Raw genomic sequence first — 16,603 nt, 5'->3', positions numbered from 1 at the left:
TTTAAGGTAGCCCCTGCACACCTTCCAAGAAGATTTTGGCATTGATAGTGGAGAGAGACCCTTAAACTCTCAATTATTAAAAGTCAATCCACCTATGCATTTTGAAAACAAGTTTAATAGTTAGCAATGTAAAATAATATTTTTGAAAAGATTCAAATATATATTTTGGCACCAAGAAGACTCACAATTACAAAGATATGACATTCATGTGAAAAGAAGTTTTGATGGACATACAAAAACAAAGGGACTCATGCCAGAATTTTTCCTGTTTTCAAATGACACGAAATTATTTTATGGGAAAAGAGAATTCCATAGTCAAGTCTCAGTCACAGAGAGAAAGAAAACTTTAAAAAGTGCACACGGGTTTTTTACGTCTTTACTCATCATTTCTGTTCACATTTTATTGGACAAATAAGTCACATGGCCACATTAGCTGTTAAAGGGAGAGAGTCGGCAACCTCCTCATACTTGTAAGAAAAGGAGATGAACAAGAATGTCATTAGGTACTAGAAATGATGAACTGTAATGATGATTGTAATGATGAAAACTCAGATTCTAAAGGCTTGTTTTCCATGAAATTATTATTAGCATGAATAATCACTGCACATTTTCTAAGCCAGCACATGATAACAAAAAGTTTTAAAGTTTAATAAATGTAACATATTGTGGTGTGAAATGTGCAAAGTTCTTTTAATGCATTACCTTATTGAACTCTTTAATAACCTCACGTAACTGATAATCATGTTCCCACATTTTATAGATGTGTGCCCTACTTTAGAAATATGAGTGTGTCTATTTCTTATTATGTTTATTTATGCTTTAATCTCTATTGTTTTCCTTCTACCATGGGCTGAGTTTGTACTTACAAAATATTTTTGTACTTGAAGACTAAAATTAGGTCATTTTATCAAACACTTATGTCTATAAACGCTCATGTCTATAAACACTTATGTCTGTAAAGTTCCCTGTAAGTACTACTTTTGGTAAATCACATAAATTTTGCCATTTTGTGTTTATTTTCATCTTTCTCAAGATGTTACTGACTGCACATTTGATATTACTTTTGTTCTATTGGTGGTAGAAGAACCTGTTGTTACATTGCCAGATATTTGAGCGTTTTCCAATTATCCTTTTGTTATTAATTTCTAGTTTTATTTCACTATGGATGAAAAGTATAATTTGTGTGACTTCAATGTTCTAAAATTTGTTAAAACTTCTTCTTTGACCTAAAGTATGCTCATTCTTGGAGAATGTTCCATATATATTTGAGAAAAGTGTATATTCTTCTGCCATTGGGTGCAATGTTCTATATATGATCATTAAGTCCATTTAGTCTATAGTGATGTTCAAATTCATGTTATTAATTTAATTACTGATTTTCTGTATGGATGTTCTATTAGGACTTGATATTATGGCTTGGGGATACTTCTCAAAATCTCATGGCTTCAATCTCTGAGTTCTAGGGTTTTCTCCCTTCCTTTGGAATAAATAAAAAGACTTTGCAACACAGCACTTTTCAGCCTGATTTCCACAAAATCCAAGTAATATGGAAGCCTTTTTTTATTGAATAATATGTCTGTTTCTGCAGTGTAATACTTCTCAAGACCATCTTCACTTTTGATGTCAACTGCAAGTTTGTGGGTATTCCAAACCATGGTCGGTTTCAATAATTCACTACAAATATTCACAGAATTCAGAAAAGGCTTTAAGCAATGGTTATGTTTTATCACAGCAAAAAAGATACAGATACATATTAGCCAAGCCATACAATACCTCAAATGTCCCAATGGCCCAGAAAAACAAAGACACTTATCTGATAGGACATTTGAAGGGCTTATAAGTTAATAGTCTGAGGCTGAGGACAAAGAACAAACTTGCCTTTGGGAAAGGTTACTCCATTGCTGAATAGATTCCTTTAGTCATACTGGCCAGAAAAAAATCTACAAAAGAATTTATCAAACTCAGCACCCCCCCCAAAATAAATGAAATAATAATAATAATAATACACTGGAGAAACAGGCAGAAGACATGTAAGGACACTTTTCCAAAGAGACATCAAGATAGGTAACTGACACATGAAAAGATGCTCATCATCAGAGAAATACAAATCAAAACCACAATTAGATACCACCTCACACCTGTCAGGATGGCTAAAATTAACAACTCAAGAAACAATAGATGTTGGTGAGGATGCTGAGAAAGGGGAGCCCTTTTGCACTGTTGGTAGGGTTGCAAACTTGTGCAGCTACTCTGGAAAATAGTAGCGAGATTCCTCAAAAAGTTAAAAATAGAATTACCCTAGGAGAGCCTAGGTGGCTCAATAGATTGAGCTTCAGTCTCTTGATTATGGCTTAGGTCATGATCTCACAGTTTGTGGGTTCAAGCTCTGCATCGGGCTCTGCCCTGGCAGTACACAGCCTGCTTGGGATTCTCTCTTCTTTTCTCTCTCTGCCCCTCCCCAACTCACACATTCTCTTTCTCAAAATAAATAAATAAATAAATACTTTAAAAACAAAACAAAAACAAAAAAATAGAAATACCTACAGCCCAGCAATTGCATTACTATGTATTTATCCAAAGGATACAAAAATGCTGGTTCAAAGGGGCACACTCAACCCAACATTCAATGCTATCAATTATAGCCTATATATATATATATATATATATATATATATTCACACACACACACACACACAGTGGAATACTACTTGGTGTTTGATAAGTTCTTTATAGATTTTGCATACTAACCCTTTATCTGATGTGTCATTTGCATTAATTTGGTTGATTGTTTCCTTCACTATGCAGAAGCATTCTATATTGATGATGTCCCAAAAGTTCATTTTTCATTTTTTTTAATTTTTAAAATTTATTTTATTTATTTTTGAGAGAAAGAGAGACAGAACATGAGCAGGGGAAGGGCAGAGAGAGATGGAGACACAGAATCTGAAGGAGGCTCCAGGCTCCAAGCTGTCAGCACAGAGCCTGGCTTATGGCTCAGACTCATGAACTGTGAGATCATGACCTTAGCCCTGAGCCAAAGTCCAGTGCTTAACCCACTGAGCCACCCAGGTGCCCCTCACAACAGTTCATTTTTGTTTTATTTCCCTTGCCTCCATAGACATGTCCAGTAAAAAGTTGCTGAGCTTGAAATCAAATAGGTTGCTTTCTTTGTTCTTCTGTAGTATTTTAATGGTTTCCTATGTCACATTTAGGTCTTTCATCCATTTTGAATTTATTTTTGTGTATCATGTAAGATAGTGGTCCAGTTTAATTCTTCTGCATGTTGTTGTACAATTTTCCCAGTACCATTTGTTGAAGAGACTGTCTTTTTTCCATTGGATACTCCTTCCTGCTTTGTCTAAAATAATTGGCCATATATTTGTGGGTCCATTTCTGGGTTCTCTATTGTATTCCATTGATCTATTTCTTTTTTTTTTTTTTTTTTTTTTTTTTTTTTTTTGCCAGTGCCATACTCTCTTAATGATTACAGCTTTGTAATACAGCTTGAACTACAGAATCATGATGCTTCCAGCTTTGGTTTTCTTTTTCCACATTACATTGGCTATTCAGGGTATTTTCTGGTTCTATACAAATTTTAGGATTATTTGTTCTAGCTCTGTGTAGAATGAATGTATTATTTTGATAGGGATTTCAATGAATGTGTAGATTGCTTTGGGTATCTTAGACATTTTAAAAATATTTGTTCTTCCAATCTATGTCCATGGAACGTTTTTCCATTTCTTTGTGTCTTTTTCAATTTCTTTCATAAGGTTTCTATAGTTTTCAGTGTACATATCTTTTACCTCTTTGGTTAGGTTTACACCTAGGTATTTTATGGGACTTGGTGCAATTATAAATGGAATTGATTCTTTGATTTCCCTTTCTGTTGTTTAATTATATGTGTACAGAAATAAAACCGATTTCTGTACATTGATTTTATATCCTGTGATGTTGCTGAATTCACGTATCGATTCTAACAATGTTTTGGTGGGGTTCTTTGGGTTTTCCATGTAGAATATCATGTCTTATGCAAAGAGTGAAAGTTTGACTTCTTCTTTCCCAATTTGTATGCATTTCATTTCTCTTTGTTGTCTTATTGCTGAGATTAGGACTTCTAGTACTATTGTGAACAATTGTGGTGAGAGTGGGCATCCCTGTTGTGTTCCTGAACTTAGGGGAAAAGCTCTCAGTTTTTCCCCATTGAGGATTATATTAACTGTGGGTCTTCCATATATGACCTTTATGATGTTAAGGAGGGCACTTGTTAGGATGAGCACTGGGTGTTATATGTAAGTGATGAATCAATGGGTTCTATACCTGAAACCAATACTACACTGTATGCTACCTTACTTGAATTTAAATTAATTAATTAAATACATAAATAAATATCAAAAATAAAAAAGAAATAAAAGATAACAATTGTTTGTAATGTTGTGAAATTGGAACGCTTCTTACTGTTGGGAATATAAAATAATGCAGCCACTATAGAAAACAGTATGGTGGTTTCTCATATAATAAAAAATAAAACTACTATATGACCCAGCAATCCCACTGTTTGGTAAATATCCAAAGGAATTGAAATTAATATCTCAAAGAGATAACTGTACTTCCATGTTCATTGCAACAATATTCACAATAGCCAAGATATGGAAACAACCTATGTGGATAATGGATGAATCAATAAAGAAAATGTGGCTTGTGTGTGTGTGTGTGTGTGTGTGTGTGTGTGTATACATACATATATGTATATGTATATTTCACACTGTGGAATATTATTCAGCTTTGAATAAGAAGAAATCTTGTCTTTTGTGGATGAACCTGGAGGACATTATGTTAAGTAAAATAAACTAGGCACGTAAAGACAAATACTGCATGTTCTCTCTTATATGTGGTAGTTAAAAAAGTCAAAGTCTTAAAGCATAAAGGAGAATGGTGATTACCAGAGGCTCGGAAAAATGGGGAAAATGTTGGTCAAATGGTACAAAGCTTCAGATATGAAGGATAAGCAAGTTCTGGAGATGTAATGCACCATCATATGGTGACTGTAATTAATGCTAATGTATTGTATATTTAAAATCTGTTAAGACTATGGGGCGCCTGGGTGGCGCAGTCGGTTAAGCGTCCAACTTCAGCCGGGTCACCATCTCGCGGTCCGTGAGTTCAAGCCCCGCGTCGGGCTCTGGGCTGATGGCTCAGAGCCTGGAGCCTGCTTCCGATTCTGTGTCTCCCTCTCTCTCTGCCCCTCCCCGGTTCATGCTCTGTCTCTGTCTGTCCCAAAAATAAATAAACATTGAAAAAAAAATTTTTTTTTAAAATAAAAAAATAAAATCTGTTAACACTGTAGATCTTAAGTGTTTTCACACCAACAAAAAGAAAAAGTAATTATGGAAGGTGTGGATATGTTAATTAGCTTAATTATGGTAACCATTTCATAATATATTCATATATCAAAAAGTTATGCTGTACATCTTAAATACATACAATTTTACTTGTCAATCATATGTCAATAATGCTGGAAGAAAAAATAAAATACCTAAGAAACTTATACATATCATATGTAAGTGATAAATCACTGAATTCTACTCCTTAAACCAACATTGCATTGTTATGTTAATTAACTAGAATTTAAATAAAAATTTGAAAAGGAAAACAAAAGGTAAAGTTACTCAAATAGCCCAAGTGAAAAAGAAAAGACACTTCTATATGTTATCAAAGAGATCAATTTAATTAAAATCAATTAATTAAATTAATTAAAATCAATTTAATTAAAAATCAGAAAATAAAAATCAGGAAATAAAAATCTGTTCAATATAATAGCAAAATTTTGAAGGCTGAATAATGTTAAGTGATGTAAAGAAGGTGGGCAGATACTTTTTTTTTTTTTTTTTTTTGGTAAATTGTCTTTTGGAACAAGGTCTGATATTGGCATCTTTCGGTTCAGACTCCTGGTATCAGTTAATTTATATTTGCATATAAATTAAGACTCAAAAATTGTGGCCATGGCCATTTATATAAAAATAAAGTTTCAGAAATATCTAAATAATGAGAAAAAAATGCAAATAACTAAAACTTTGGTTTTAGTTATGAATGACAAGCTTCTTAAAGTATGTGACTTAACCAAAAAACTATTAAAAAACAAAACAAAACAAAAAACCCTCTGGATTGAAGTAGTTTGTGATGGAAGGTAAACTTGAAGCAATTCTAAATAAAGCTTAGCCATATGTAAATATGAAACAAACAAGTGATGATATCTTCAATGTCATCAAGAATTATTTTTAAGCCAGAGGGAAAAAAAAAACAAGTAATACTGTAATAAATAAAATTAAGTAATGACTTCACATATAAACTTTCATGCAAAGAAATTTGGTAAATATTAATGTCTTTATAAATTACTGTAGAAAGAGGGTCCAATGCAAAACATAATTTTGTGAAAATTCGAAAACCAATAGGAAAAATATATGAAATTATATTCCTATTATTTTGCTTTCACAAGAGATAAATTAATGAGTTTATTGCAATTAATTTAAGAGTATATCTGGATGGGCAGTAAATACATGAGACAAATACACACGGTAAAAAAATGCATATTAATATAAGAATGAGAAATCATTTCTCACAAATAAGTTCAAAAAAGTTTAAAAAATAACAATCAAGCAGTAACAAATGATTTTGACAATGTAATGAAAGAATATGCTCTTTCTGTTCACAAAGCTAGTAAAAATATAAAATATTCCAAGCATTCTTGTATACAGTTGGTCAATATTTTTGAAAAGCTAGACATTTTTCTTCTGGATATTGTTTCTATCCTACATAACTCTAGGAGGGGACGACCATTAACAAAATGGAGTGTTACTTTGAAGATGAAGTGAATATTAAATGAGTAGTAGATTCATACAGAGGTAATGGTTCAGAATTGAACATGAGATAAGGAATAAGTATCAGAACAATATAATATCAGGGCATTTGGTAACATATGGATTTTAGAAAAAATATTAATTGAAGATATATAGATACAGTGATCATACATGTGAACCAAAGAGAAAGAGAGGAACAAATCTGAAAATTTGGGGAAATCTAATTATCCATGGAGGAAAGGTTAACCAAGTGCATAGTATTTGGGAATAATGAAAAGACAACCAGTACTAGAATCAGGAAAGAGTAACCACAATGGCAAGTGTTCAAAAACATTAAAAAGAAGGGGGTGGGTAGTTGAGAGCAAAATAAAAAGACAAAGTAGAAATTAAAATTGTGTTGAGATCTTCAGTGTAGACATCTTAAGTCAAATGGCTCCCAACATTAAACTACTTGAATTATCAATTTGGAAACAGCTAGTGAATTTTAACAGAGTTCTATTTAGAGGTAATAAACCCCAAATGTCAATGAGTATCTCTATTTTAAAATCAGGAAACCAACTGCCTCTTGGTCAGTTAATATTATGGAAATAGCTTGAAATTATTAGAAAAAACACTTTAAGAGGAGAGTGCAAATGGAGTCATTAATATATGAATAATCCAGGAGATACAAGGGGAAAATGCAGGGGATTATAGTATTAATCTAGAAAGTAACTGAATTTTATTTTGTTTCTTAAATATCAGTAAGATCACATTTTCAAAATAAAGAGCTCATTTTATATGAGGGCTTAAAAGAAAAAAGTAGGTGATAGCATACATTACTATAATTAAAGACCAGGGACTGGAAAACCTGGAGGGATTACAGGTTGAAATCACAGATGACTTAGCAAAAAAAAATGTGTTACACAAGTTTTCTCTAGATATTTAAACGTTTTCAGTCACTTAGTAAGTAGTTCCACGTCTTCCTAAAAATATCTAGATGGTAAGTCCAAGGAAGATGGTATATATTTCAAAATGCCCTTCTGAAGTTCAGTAAGATGGAACTACATTTCCTTCAAAAGGTATACATTAAAAGTTTTGTTATTTTGAAGTCCCATCACAGAAGTAATGTTTTAATAGTTTTCTTTGTTTTTTGATTTGTGTGTGTGTGTGTGTGTGTGTGTGTGTGTTTTAAGTAAGCAGTAACAAATGTTTTTTTTTATTAGGCTTCTGAAAGGAAGAGAATAAAATGTACAAGCTTAATAAAAAGGGCCTTCCCTTAAATTTCAAAAAAAAAAAAAAGAGAGGCAACATATTTTTACATTCTTTGTAATATTAGCTTAATATGCTTCTTATATTTAATACAGGGACTTGTGAATGTTAAATTAAATAATAATAGTGATGATGCAAATTAAATGTGAGACATTACTCAGAGCAATAAAATATATGCTAGCTATGGACTATTGCAAGACTCTGGTGAATCTAGTTTATTCAAGTTTTCAATCACTTATGGGGATCTTATGAACTCTACCTGTGTGTAAACATCTACTGTTAACTCATTACATAAGAAAAATTTAAATATATACCTTAGCCAAATCAAAAACCAACAATCTAATAAGGAAAACAGAATATTGATTTATTTAAAATAATTGTAAGTAAGCAACAGTGGAAATTACTGCAAGAATCTAATAAAAGTGTGATAAAATGTGTGCAAAAGGTTATGTTCCTCTAAAGAACGTGCACTGAAAGACACTTTGATGAGGAATTCATAAGAATTAACACATTCTATCTTACAGTAACTCTCAAATGGGGGCAGTGGGATAAAATAATCTCAGAGAAGTTAAGTAATTTGCCTGATGATATAGGCGTTAGAGGTAGCGCAAGATTGCAAACTCATGTTTGTCTGATCTTAGGGTCCATGATATTAGCTTTTTATATAGAACAGATGTAGATGCCACCCACTTGTAAGTACAATATATACACAACTTTTATCTACAGAATGAACAGAAATATAATGAAAAATGCATGTGCATTCAAACTTGAAACAAATATGATATATTTTACAAAGGTAAAAGGAAAAGGAAAAGACATTCAGAGTAAAAAAAAACTACTGAAGAGGGACTAAGCTCAGATTTATGTTGTATCTTTGGGATTTGCACAGAGTTGGTATTGGAAAATGGAGAACAGGGGCTCCTAGGTGGTTCAGTCAGTTAAGCGTCCGACTTCAGTTCAGGTCATGATCTCGGGGTCCATGAGTCCCAGCCCCACGTAGGTCTCTGTGCTGGCACTCAGAGCATGGAGTGTGGTTTGGATTCTGTCTCCCTCTCTCGCTGCCCCTCCCCTGCTCACACTCTGTCTCTTTCAGAAATAAATAAACATTAAAAATTAAAAAAAAAAAAAGGAAATGGAGAACAGATGACTTGAAATAGAGACTTTTATGGCTTTCCGCAATTCCTCACAAACCATCGATAAGGACATGAAAGTGTTCTGAAGAAAATTTGATCCATTTAATGCTTTTGAGAAGAAGAGTGATATAATCAGAAGGTGCTTTGAAGGATATTCAAAAATATTGTTTCAGATGAGTAAAAAATAGAAAATCAGAATTATACATAATGTCAGTGGATGCAGACGCAAACAAGATGCATATTTTTATTTTTATTTTCCTAAAGTAATGATGAACTTTTCCAAAAGGCATCAATAATCCTTTTTGTGTGTAGTGGTTTAATCTTCTACCAGGAGGTAAGGGCAGCTTTTGCTATGTAATTTTATGTATAACATATTGCCTTTTTTTGTGTGTCTGTTTGGTGGTGGGATCATAATAATAATTGGTTGAATGCATTTCATCTAACGAAGATCCTTGGGCTCAGTGACCCCAGTCTCTTGTTTTGTTTTTCTCTCCGTTGTTCCTCTCAGTTTTTCTTCAGCCCAGGAATTCTTCCTTCATTATTCACTGTCTTTCATTATTCTGTTGTTTGCTCTGTCTTTACTTAACCAATATGGCTGCCCTCCTCTTCTCTGTCCACCCCATTTCCTTTCATTTTTCTTCTAAGCTGTAAGTATAAGTATACAAAAAAATAATTAACTGCTTAGCTATAGTTGTGGTGTATGCTTTTAAAGATATTTGTGACAAACAATGGCTTTTTATTCCAAAGTATGAATACTTGATGATAATTCATGATATTAACAAACTTGTGAGGAAAGTATAATATGTAGACAGATACATATAGATAAAAACAGATATAGATGTACAGTGAAGTAATTTGCATTACATCATTAAGTGCATACCTCTAACATCTATATCAAACCATTACATATTATATAACTGAAAGAAAAGATATTCTGAATATCATATAAGTGACTAAAGCTTTGTTTATATAACTTTCACCTGAAGAGGTCTGAGTTTATTATTTAGAAATAAATGCCTTAGCCATAAAACATTGTTCACTCTCACTTCCTGTGAGAGAGGAGTAAAGGAAATGAGACTTTGTGGTGTGGTTTTGACAAAAAATGAGTTAATACAATATAACATAATAAAACATAATATTCCTGTACCATTTTATTCACGTTCAGCTGAAAGCAATAAAAAAAGACACATGAAAAAATTATACAGGATCCACCTCTCTGCTTAATAAACTTAAATATTGCATTTCTCTGTTGATAAATAACAATTCAAACTTGTGTCTCAAATTGGTCAAAATCCTACTGACAGTAATAGAAATCAACTAGTCTTGTACCCAAACTGCTATTCCTCAATGGGTTCTGATATGAACTGAATGCAAAGATTATTTTACTTATGTGAAGAGACTTGAAGAGGCATAGTACTAAAATATTCCAGAGTTTTTTAGTGAACAGGGATTATCAAATGGAGTTATAAGCAGAAACAGGGATGGCAAATGAGACCTAATTACAGAGCCAGTTCCTGTCATTTAATAATAATATGGACAAGGGCAACAAACTGCTAAATGATTACATTTCTTTAAGTAATTTCTCTTTTATAAGCTACTACAAAGAAATTTGATTTATAGGTTTGAACATAGGGTAAACTGCAGGATGGTAGCAACCTTTCAGTTCCTCTGATGATCCTGGCTGTGTGAGTTGGATTTGGGGCTTAATAGCAGGTTACGGCTCTAATTAAGCAGCAAAGTCAATACAAAGGCCAAACAAGCCACCTGGTCCATGGTGTTCCTCAGGTGGGTAGATTTTTTGGCACTCCTAATCTCCTAATTTAAAGACTAGTTATAAAATTTGGTCCAACTTGAGAGAGACAATGAATCTGGCATTCTGTGTGTAATTCAAGACTACAGCACAATTGCTTAAAATCTTACCTTGTAGAAAAGAAAAAAAATGACCAAAGATCTCTTAGAATTAAATTAATCAGACTACTTGTGGGTTGGGGTGCTAAGATTTCTAAAGTTAATACAAACAGCCCAGGAAGGCTTTTTCTCATTTAGATGCTCATCTTCCCAGATCAACAATCCATTTCCACAGCTACAACATAAAGTTTAATAAATCATTTAGGCAAGCACACAGTACAGAACTCTTAAGACCCCACCATCCCCTTGCAAGAGAGGATAAGAACAGGAAGGAAGACATCTGAAACACAAAATTTAAAAAAATACAATCATTTCCTACAATAAATATGTCTTTATTCACTAAGTATCTATTGTACATGACTCATCAAATCTCTGCATTCATTTAATTTGCATCCTAATGAAGAAAGAGACAGCAATCAGATAAATTACTATGATGTCAGATGAGGGAGACACTAGGCAGAATAAAAACAAAACAGGTCAGGGTAGGCAGGATATTTAGAGAGAAGCCATAAAGGTTTTATGAAGCAGAAAGCATTTGACAAGAGCCTGAAAATAGTGAGGGATTGGTCTAAAAAATAGAGAATGGTTAACGGGAACAACCAGGATAAACTCACTGGATTATTGCATTACAAGTATGCTCCAGAAACAAGGAGGCCATCATGGTTGGTGTTCAGTGAGCCAAAGAGTTCGGAGGTGCAGTGGATGAACTTAGGAGTGTGAGAGGTTCTACTTTTGTGCACACAAAAGTAAAGATGCTCTAATATTTATGTGAAAGCAAGAACAGGCAAACATAAGCCTTAGAGATAGTTATTAAACTATACATTGCATCTCAGGGGTGAAAGGCTAGGAAAGGTTACAAGGAAATCTTTTGGAAAATATCCATATTTTGATCTGAGTGGTAGTCACATAAGTCTGAACACGTATAAAATTTCTTCTGTGGTATATTTAAGATGAATTCACTCAATTCGTCTTTCTATATGTATGTTTCATTTCCATGAGAAGTTGGTACAAATATAAGGAGACGACAGCATAATATTGTCATATTATATCTAAGCTACCCCATTGCTATAGCAATGAATAAAATATATCTATTCATTGATGATGTTAAAAGATGAAAAATCAGTATGCAACAATATTTTTATTCCATAAACATTTTTTCATTACTATTCCTTTAAAACATTATATATATTTTCTTCACACATAAAAGTTATGGTAGGACAAATTTTCATCAATAATTTAGCACCAAAGGGCACCTGGGTATCTCAGTCGGTTAAGTGACTGACTTCAGCTCAGGTCATGATCTCATGGCTTGTGAGTTTGAGCCCTGTGTTGGGCTCTGTGCTGACAACTCAGAGCCTGGAGACTGTTTCAGATTCTGTGTCTCTCCTTCTCTATCTCTGTCTCTCCCTTTCTAGTGCTCTGTCTCTCTCAAAAATAAACTTAAAAAATAATAATTTAGCAGCAAAAAATACAAAACAAAACAAAAAAAAACCAACATAATTTAGCAGCATGCAATATGTTGTAAATGTTTGCATGGAATATATGGTAATCTAGCTTTTGCTAGACATTAATACAAAATAGGTAACTGATTGCTTCACTTATGTCCCTGTGGCCTACCTAGATCATTCAAACTTTAAGTCCGAAAACACATCCTGAGCTGTTAAAGTTCTATGTAGAGTTAAAAAAAAAATACAACACATGGGCTTCTGGGTGGCTCAGTCGGTTAAATGACTGACACTTAGTTTTCACTCGGGTCATGATCTCACAGTTTCATGAGTCAGGCTCTGTGCTGGCAGTGCAGAGCCTGCTTGGGATTGTCTCTCTCCCTCTCTTTTTCTGCCCCTCCCCTGCTCATGCAAACAAAACATTAAAACAATGTATAATAATATCATGCTTTAAATTAAAAATGTTCTCAAATAAAATATGCATTTTTAGTAAATTTGGCAGAACCACATGGCAATTTTTCATTTTCCAAACCCTGGAACTAAAACACCTAGCAAACTTCTCAAAATGACTCCCAGAAGAAGGAAAGCCCATACATTAGAAAGAAAGAAGTCAATGCCTTGATTACTGAATACAGCAGCAAGAGAAAAAGAAATGAGTGTGAAAATAGAAAATAAAATATATGCTATGGTCTAGGCAAAGAAATTCCCTGGAAGAGTCTTGCTAAGGAAATGGAAATGATTATCCTTTTTTGTTGTGTATTTGTTTATTTAGGGAGAGAGAGAGAGTGAGAGAGAGGGGAAGGGGCAGAAAGAGAGAGACAGGGAGAGAGAGATACCTCATGACATGGGGCTCAATCTCAGGACTATGAGCTTATGACCTGAACTGAAATCAAAAGTTAGATGTTTAACCAACTGAGCCACCCAGCCACCCAAGAAGTGAATAATTTTGTACAAACAAAAATGGTCTAAAAATAAAGTAAGGGCCATATCCTTTTTCTTCAATAGTATTTATTTAAAAAGTACTTATATGTCACAAACTGTATTCAAAGTGATGTTGCACATCATAAATGTGATCTCATTTGCCTTAATAGCACCCTACAATGCCAATATTAACAAATATCAAAATTTACTAAGTGGAAAATGAGGCTTGGATAAATTAACTATCTAAGGTTACACAGAAAAATAATCTGAGTCTTTTTTATTATTAATTTTTAATATGAAATTTATTATCAAATTGGTTTCCTTACAACACCCAGTGCTCTTCCCAACAGGTGTCCTACTCAGTGCCCATTGCTCACTTTCCCCTCCCTTCCACTACCCATCTACCCTCAGTTTATTCTCAGTCTTTAAGAGTCTCTTATGGTTTGGCTCCCTCCCTCTCTAACTTTTTTTTTTCCCCCTTCCTTTCCCCCATGGTCTTCTGTCAAGCTTATCAGTATCCACATAGGAGTGAAAACATATGGAAACTGTCCTCTGTATGACTTATTTCACTTAGCATAACAATCTCCAGTTCCATCCACATTGCTACAAAAGGCTATATTTCATTCTTTGTCATTGCCAAGTAGTATTCCATTGTATATATAAACCACAACTTCTTTATCCATTCATCAGTGTGAGTCTTTTGAATTATGCTCTTTAACTATGTGCTAGCCTGCTTCTCCAGTAAAGTGACCTATACCAGAATATTTCATGGGTACACCTCATTTTAAGAGGTGGAGTAAGAGATGGGCATATTGGTGAGGAACTACTTCCACTACAACTTACCATTATTAGCAATAAGTATTATTTAAGGTACTTCTAACCCTTGATTTCCCAATGTCTTCTGTTTACTTGGTATTTGACTAATCGCATATAATTTCCACTAGTACATGATTCCCTGTACACTTTGGTAAACAGAATTTTTATTAGTATTATAGTGTGATATGTTAAATTCTATGAAAAAATGTGATGGAAAATCTCATTGACTTCTCAGCAATTCATGAGTTTTCTTATGACTCAGTGTATTTCTGAATAATCCATATTACAGTTTAGTTAACTAGTTGCTAAAATTAGATTATATGCCTCTTTGGAAACCTCCTATGTTCCTTTTTTAAAATGTTTATTTATTATTGAGAGACAGAGAGAAAGACAGAACATGAACATGGGAGGGGCAGAGACAGGAGGAGACACAGAATCCGAAGCAGGCTCCAGGCTCTGAAGCTGTCAGCATAGAGCCTGGCATGGGGCTCAAACTCACAAACTGCAAGATCATGACCTGAGCCAAAGTCGGATACTCAACCGACTGAGCCACCCAGGCACCCAGGAAACCTCCTAAGTTCTAATGAAAAAACTTACTGTGTGTTGTGTATGTGCTTTATATTTAAAAATCGCATCAGGCTAACAATAAACGTTAATATTCCTAGTATATACATTTATAAAAAGTTATACTCAGCAAAATTATTTTTTAATATAGAGAGACAATATCATGGATGTGCTGATGTAAGTTAGAAGTCCTTGATATTTCTGTGATACAGTACTGAGCACTGTTCACATGTTATATTGTCTACAGTGAATATATTTATCATGGCATGGGAGAATCAGACTTTCAACTTTGACTTTATCCTCCTGGGAATCTTCAATCACAGTTCCACCCACATCTTCCTCTTCTCTCTGGTCTTGGGAATCTTCACATTTGCCATAATGGGAAACACTGTCATGATTCTCCTCATCTACCTGGACAACCAGCTCCACACCCCCATGTACTTCCTCCTCAGCCAACTCTCCCTCATGGACCTCATGCTCATCTGCACCACTGTACCCAAGATGGCCTTCAACTACTTGTCTGGCAGGAAGTGCATCTCTCTAGCTGGGTGTGGAACCCAGATATTTTTATATGTGTCTCTGCTTGGAGCGGAATGTTTCCTGTTGGCTGTAATGGCCTATGACCGTTATGTTGCCATTTGCCACCCATTAAGATACTCAATTCTCATGAACCAGAAAATCTGTCTTCTTCTGGTCCTTTCTTCCTGGATTGTTGGCTCTCTTGATGGTATAATTGTTGTTGCAGTCGCACTATCCTTCCCATATTGTGGTGCCCGGGAAATACCTCACTTTTTCTGTGATGTCCCTGCCCTTCTCACTCTCTCATGCACTAATACATTGCTATTTGAAAGGTTAATGTTTATTTGCTGTGTAATTATGCTTCTTTTCCCTGTAACAGTAATTATTGCTTCCTACCTTCAGGTCATTGTAGCTGTCATTCAAATGGGGTCTGGGGAAGGCCGCCAAAGAGCTTTTGCTACCTGTTCCTCTCACCTCATGGTGGTAGGAATGTATTATGGAGCAGCCATGTTCATATACATGAGGCCTGTTTCTGACCGTTCCCCCACCCAGGACAAGATGGTGTCAGCCTTTTATACCATCCTTACTCCTATGCTGAATCCCCTCATCTATAGCCTCCGCAACAAGGAAGTGGCCAGAGGATTAATGAAGGTGTTAGGGAGGGGAAGTCTACAGAGCAAATTGCCTAATTAACCATATTCTGTATTCTTTAGTTTATGGTGAATTGATGTATTCAACTGATACAATTCTATACCCAATATTTACACACTTTTGTATCAAAAGTTTCATAGACAAGCCCACAAGATTTAGAAAGTGAAAAACTGCATGCTTTTTGTTCAAATATTATATTCCTTTTGTTATGGAACTATCAAATTATGGTCATAAGTAAATATTTACTGTAAGATAACATGCACAACTGTACATTCTGTTTTATAAGTTAATAAATGAGAAGTATTTGCTGTCCATCACAGTACTACATAATGCCATGATAAAATAGGGCACTATTAGCATTCTTTTTTTAACATATAGTAATTTTACATTTGGCTAATCAAAATATTATCCTGAGTCAAATATCATTCTTTAGATTGATTAGTTTGTTCAAATGAATAATCAGGTTAATTATATACCAAGTTATAGCTTTATTAGATTATTATAAGAACTAACATGCTTTACCTAGATAGAGAAAAGAGGCATT

General features: G+C 34.0%; 1 protein-coding gene across 1 annotated transcript; it reads left to right on the top strand.

The window, feature by feature from the left end:
• Positions 1–15,150: 15,150 nt before the first annotated feature.
• Positions 15,151–16,101, top strand: LOC121023571 (olfactory receptor 2M3-like). Its single transcript, XM_040465525.1, has one exon. The coding sequence runs from the start codon at positions 15,151–15,153 to the stop codon at positions 16,099–16,101; it is 951 nt and encodes a 316-aa protein (XP_040321459.1).
• Positions 16,102–16,603: the final 502 nt, after the last annotated feature.

The sequence above is a fragment of the Herpailurus yagouaroundi genome, unplaced genomic scaffold (genome assembly GCF_014898765.1).
Source record: "Herpailurus yagouaroundi ecotype Mexico unplaced genomic scaffold, PumYag 566, whole genome shotgun sequence".
Classification (NCBI taxonomy): domain Eukaryota; kingdom Metazoa; phylum Chordata; class Mammalia; order Carnivora; family Felidae; genus Herpailurus; species Herpailurus yagouaroundi.
This window is presented reverse-complemented; position numbering and strand designations above follow the sequence as displayed.

Bases quoted from the DNA above. Each gene is read 5' to 3' on its own strand.
- LOC121023571 (XM_040465525.1), top strand. From the start codon at position 15,151: ATGGCATGGGAGAATCAGACTTTCAACTTTGACTTTATCCTCCTGGGA.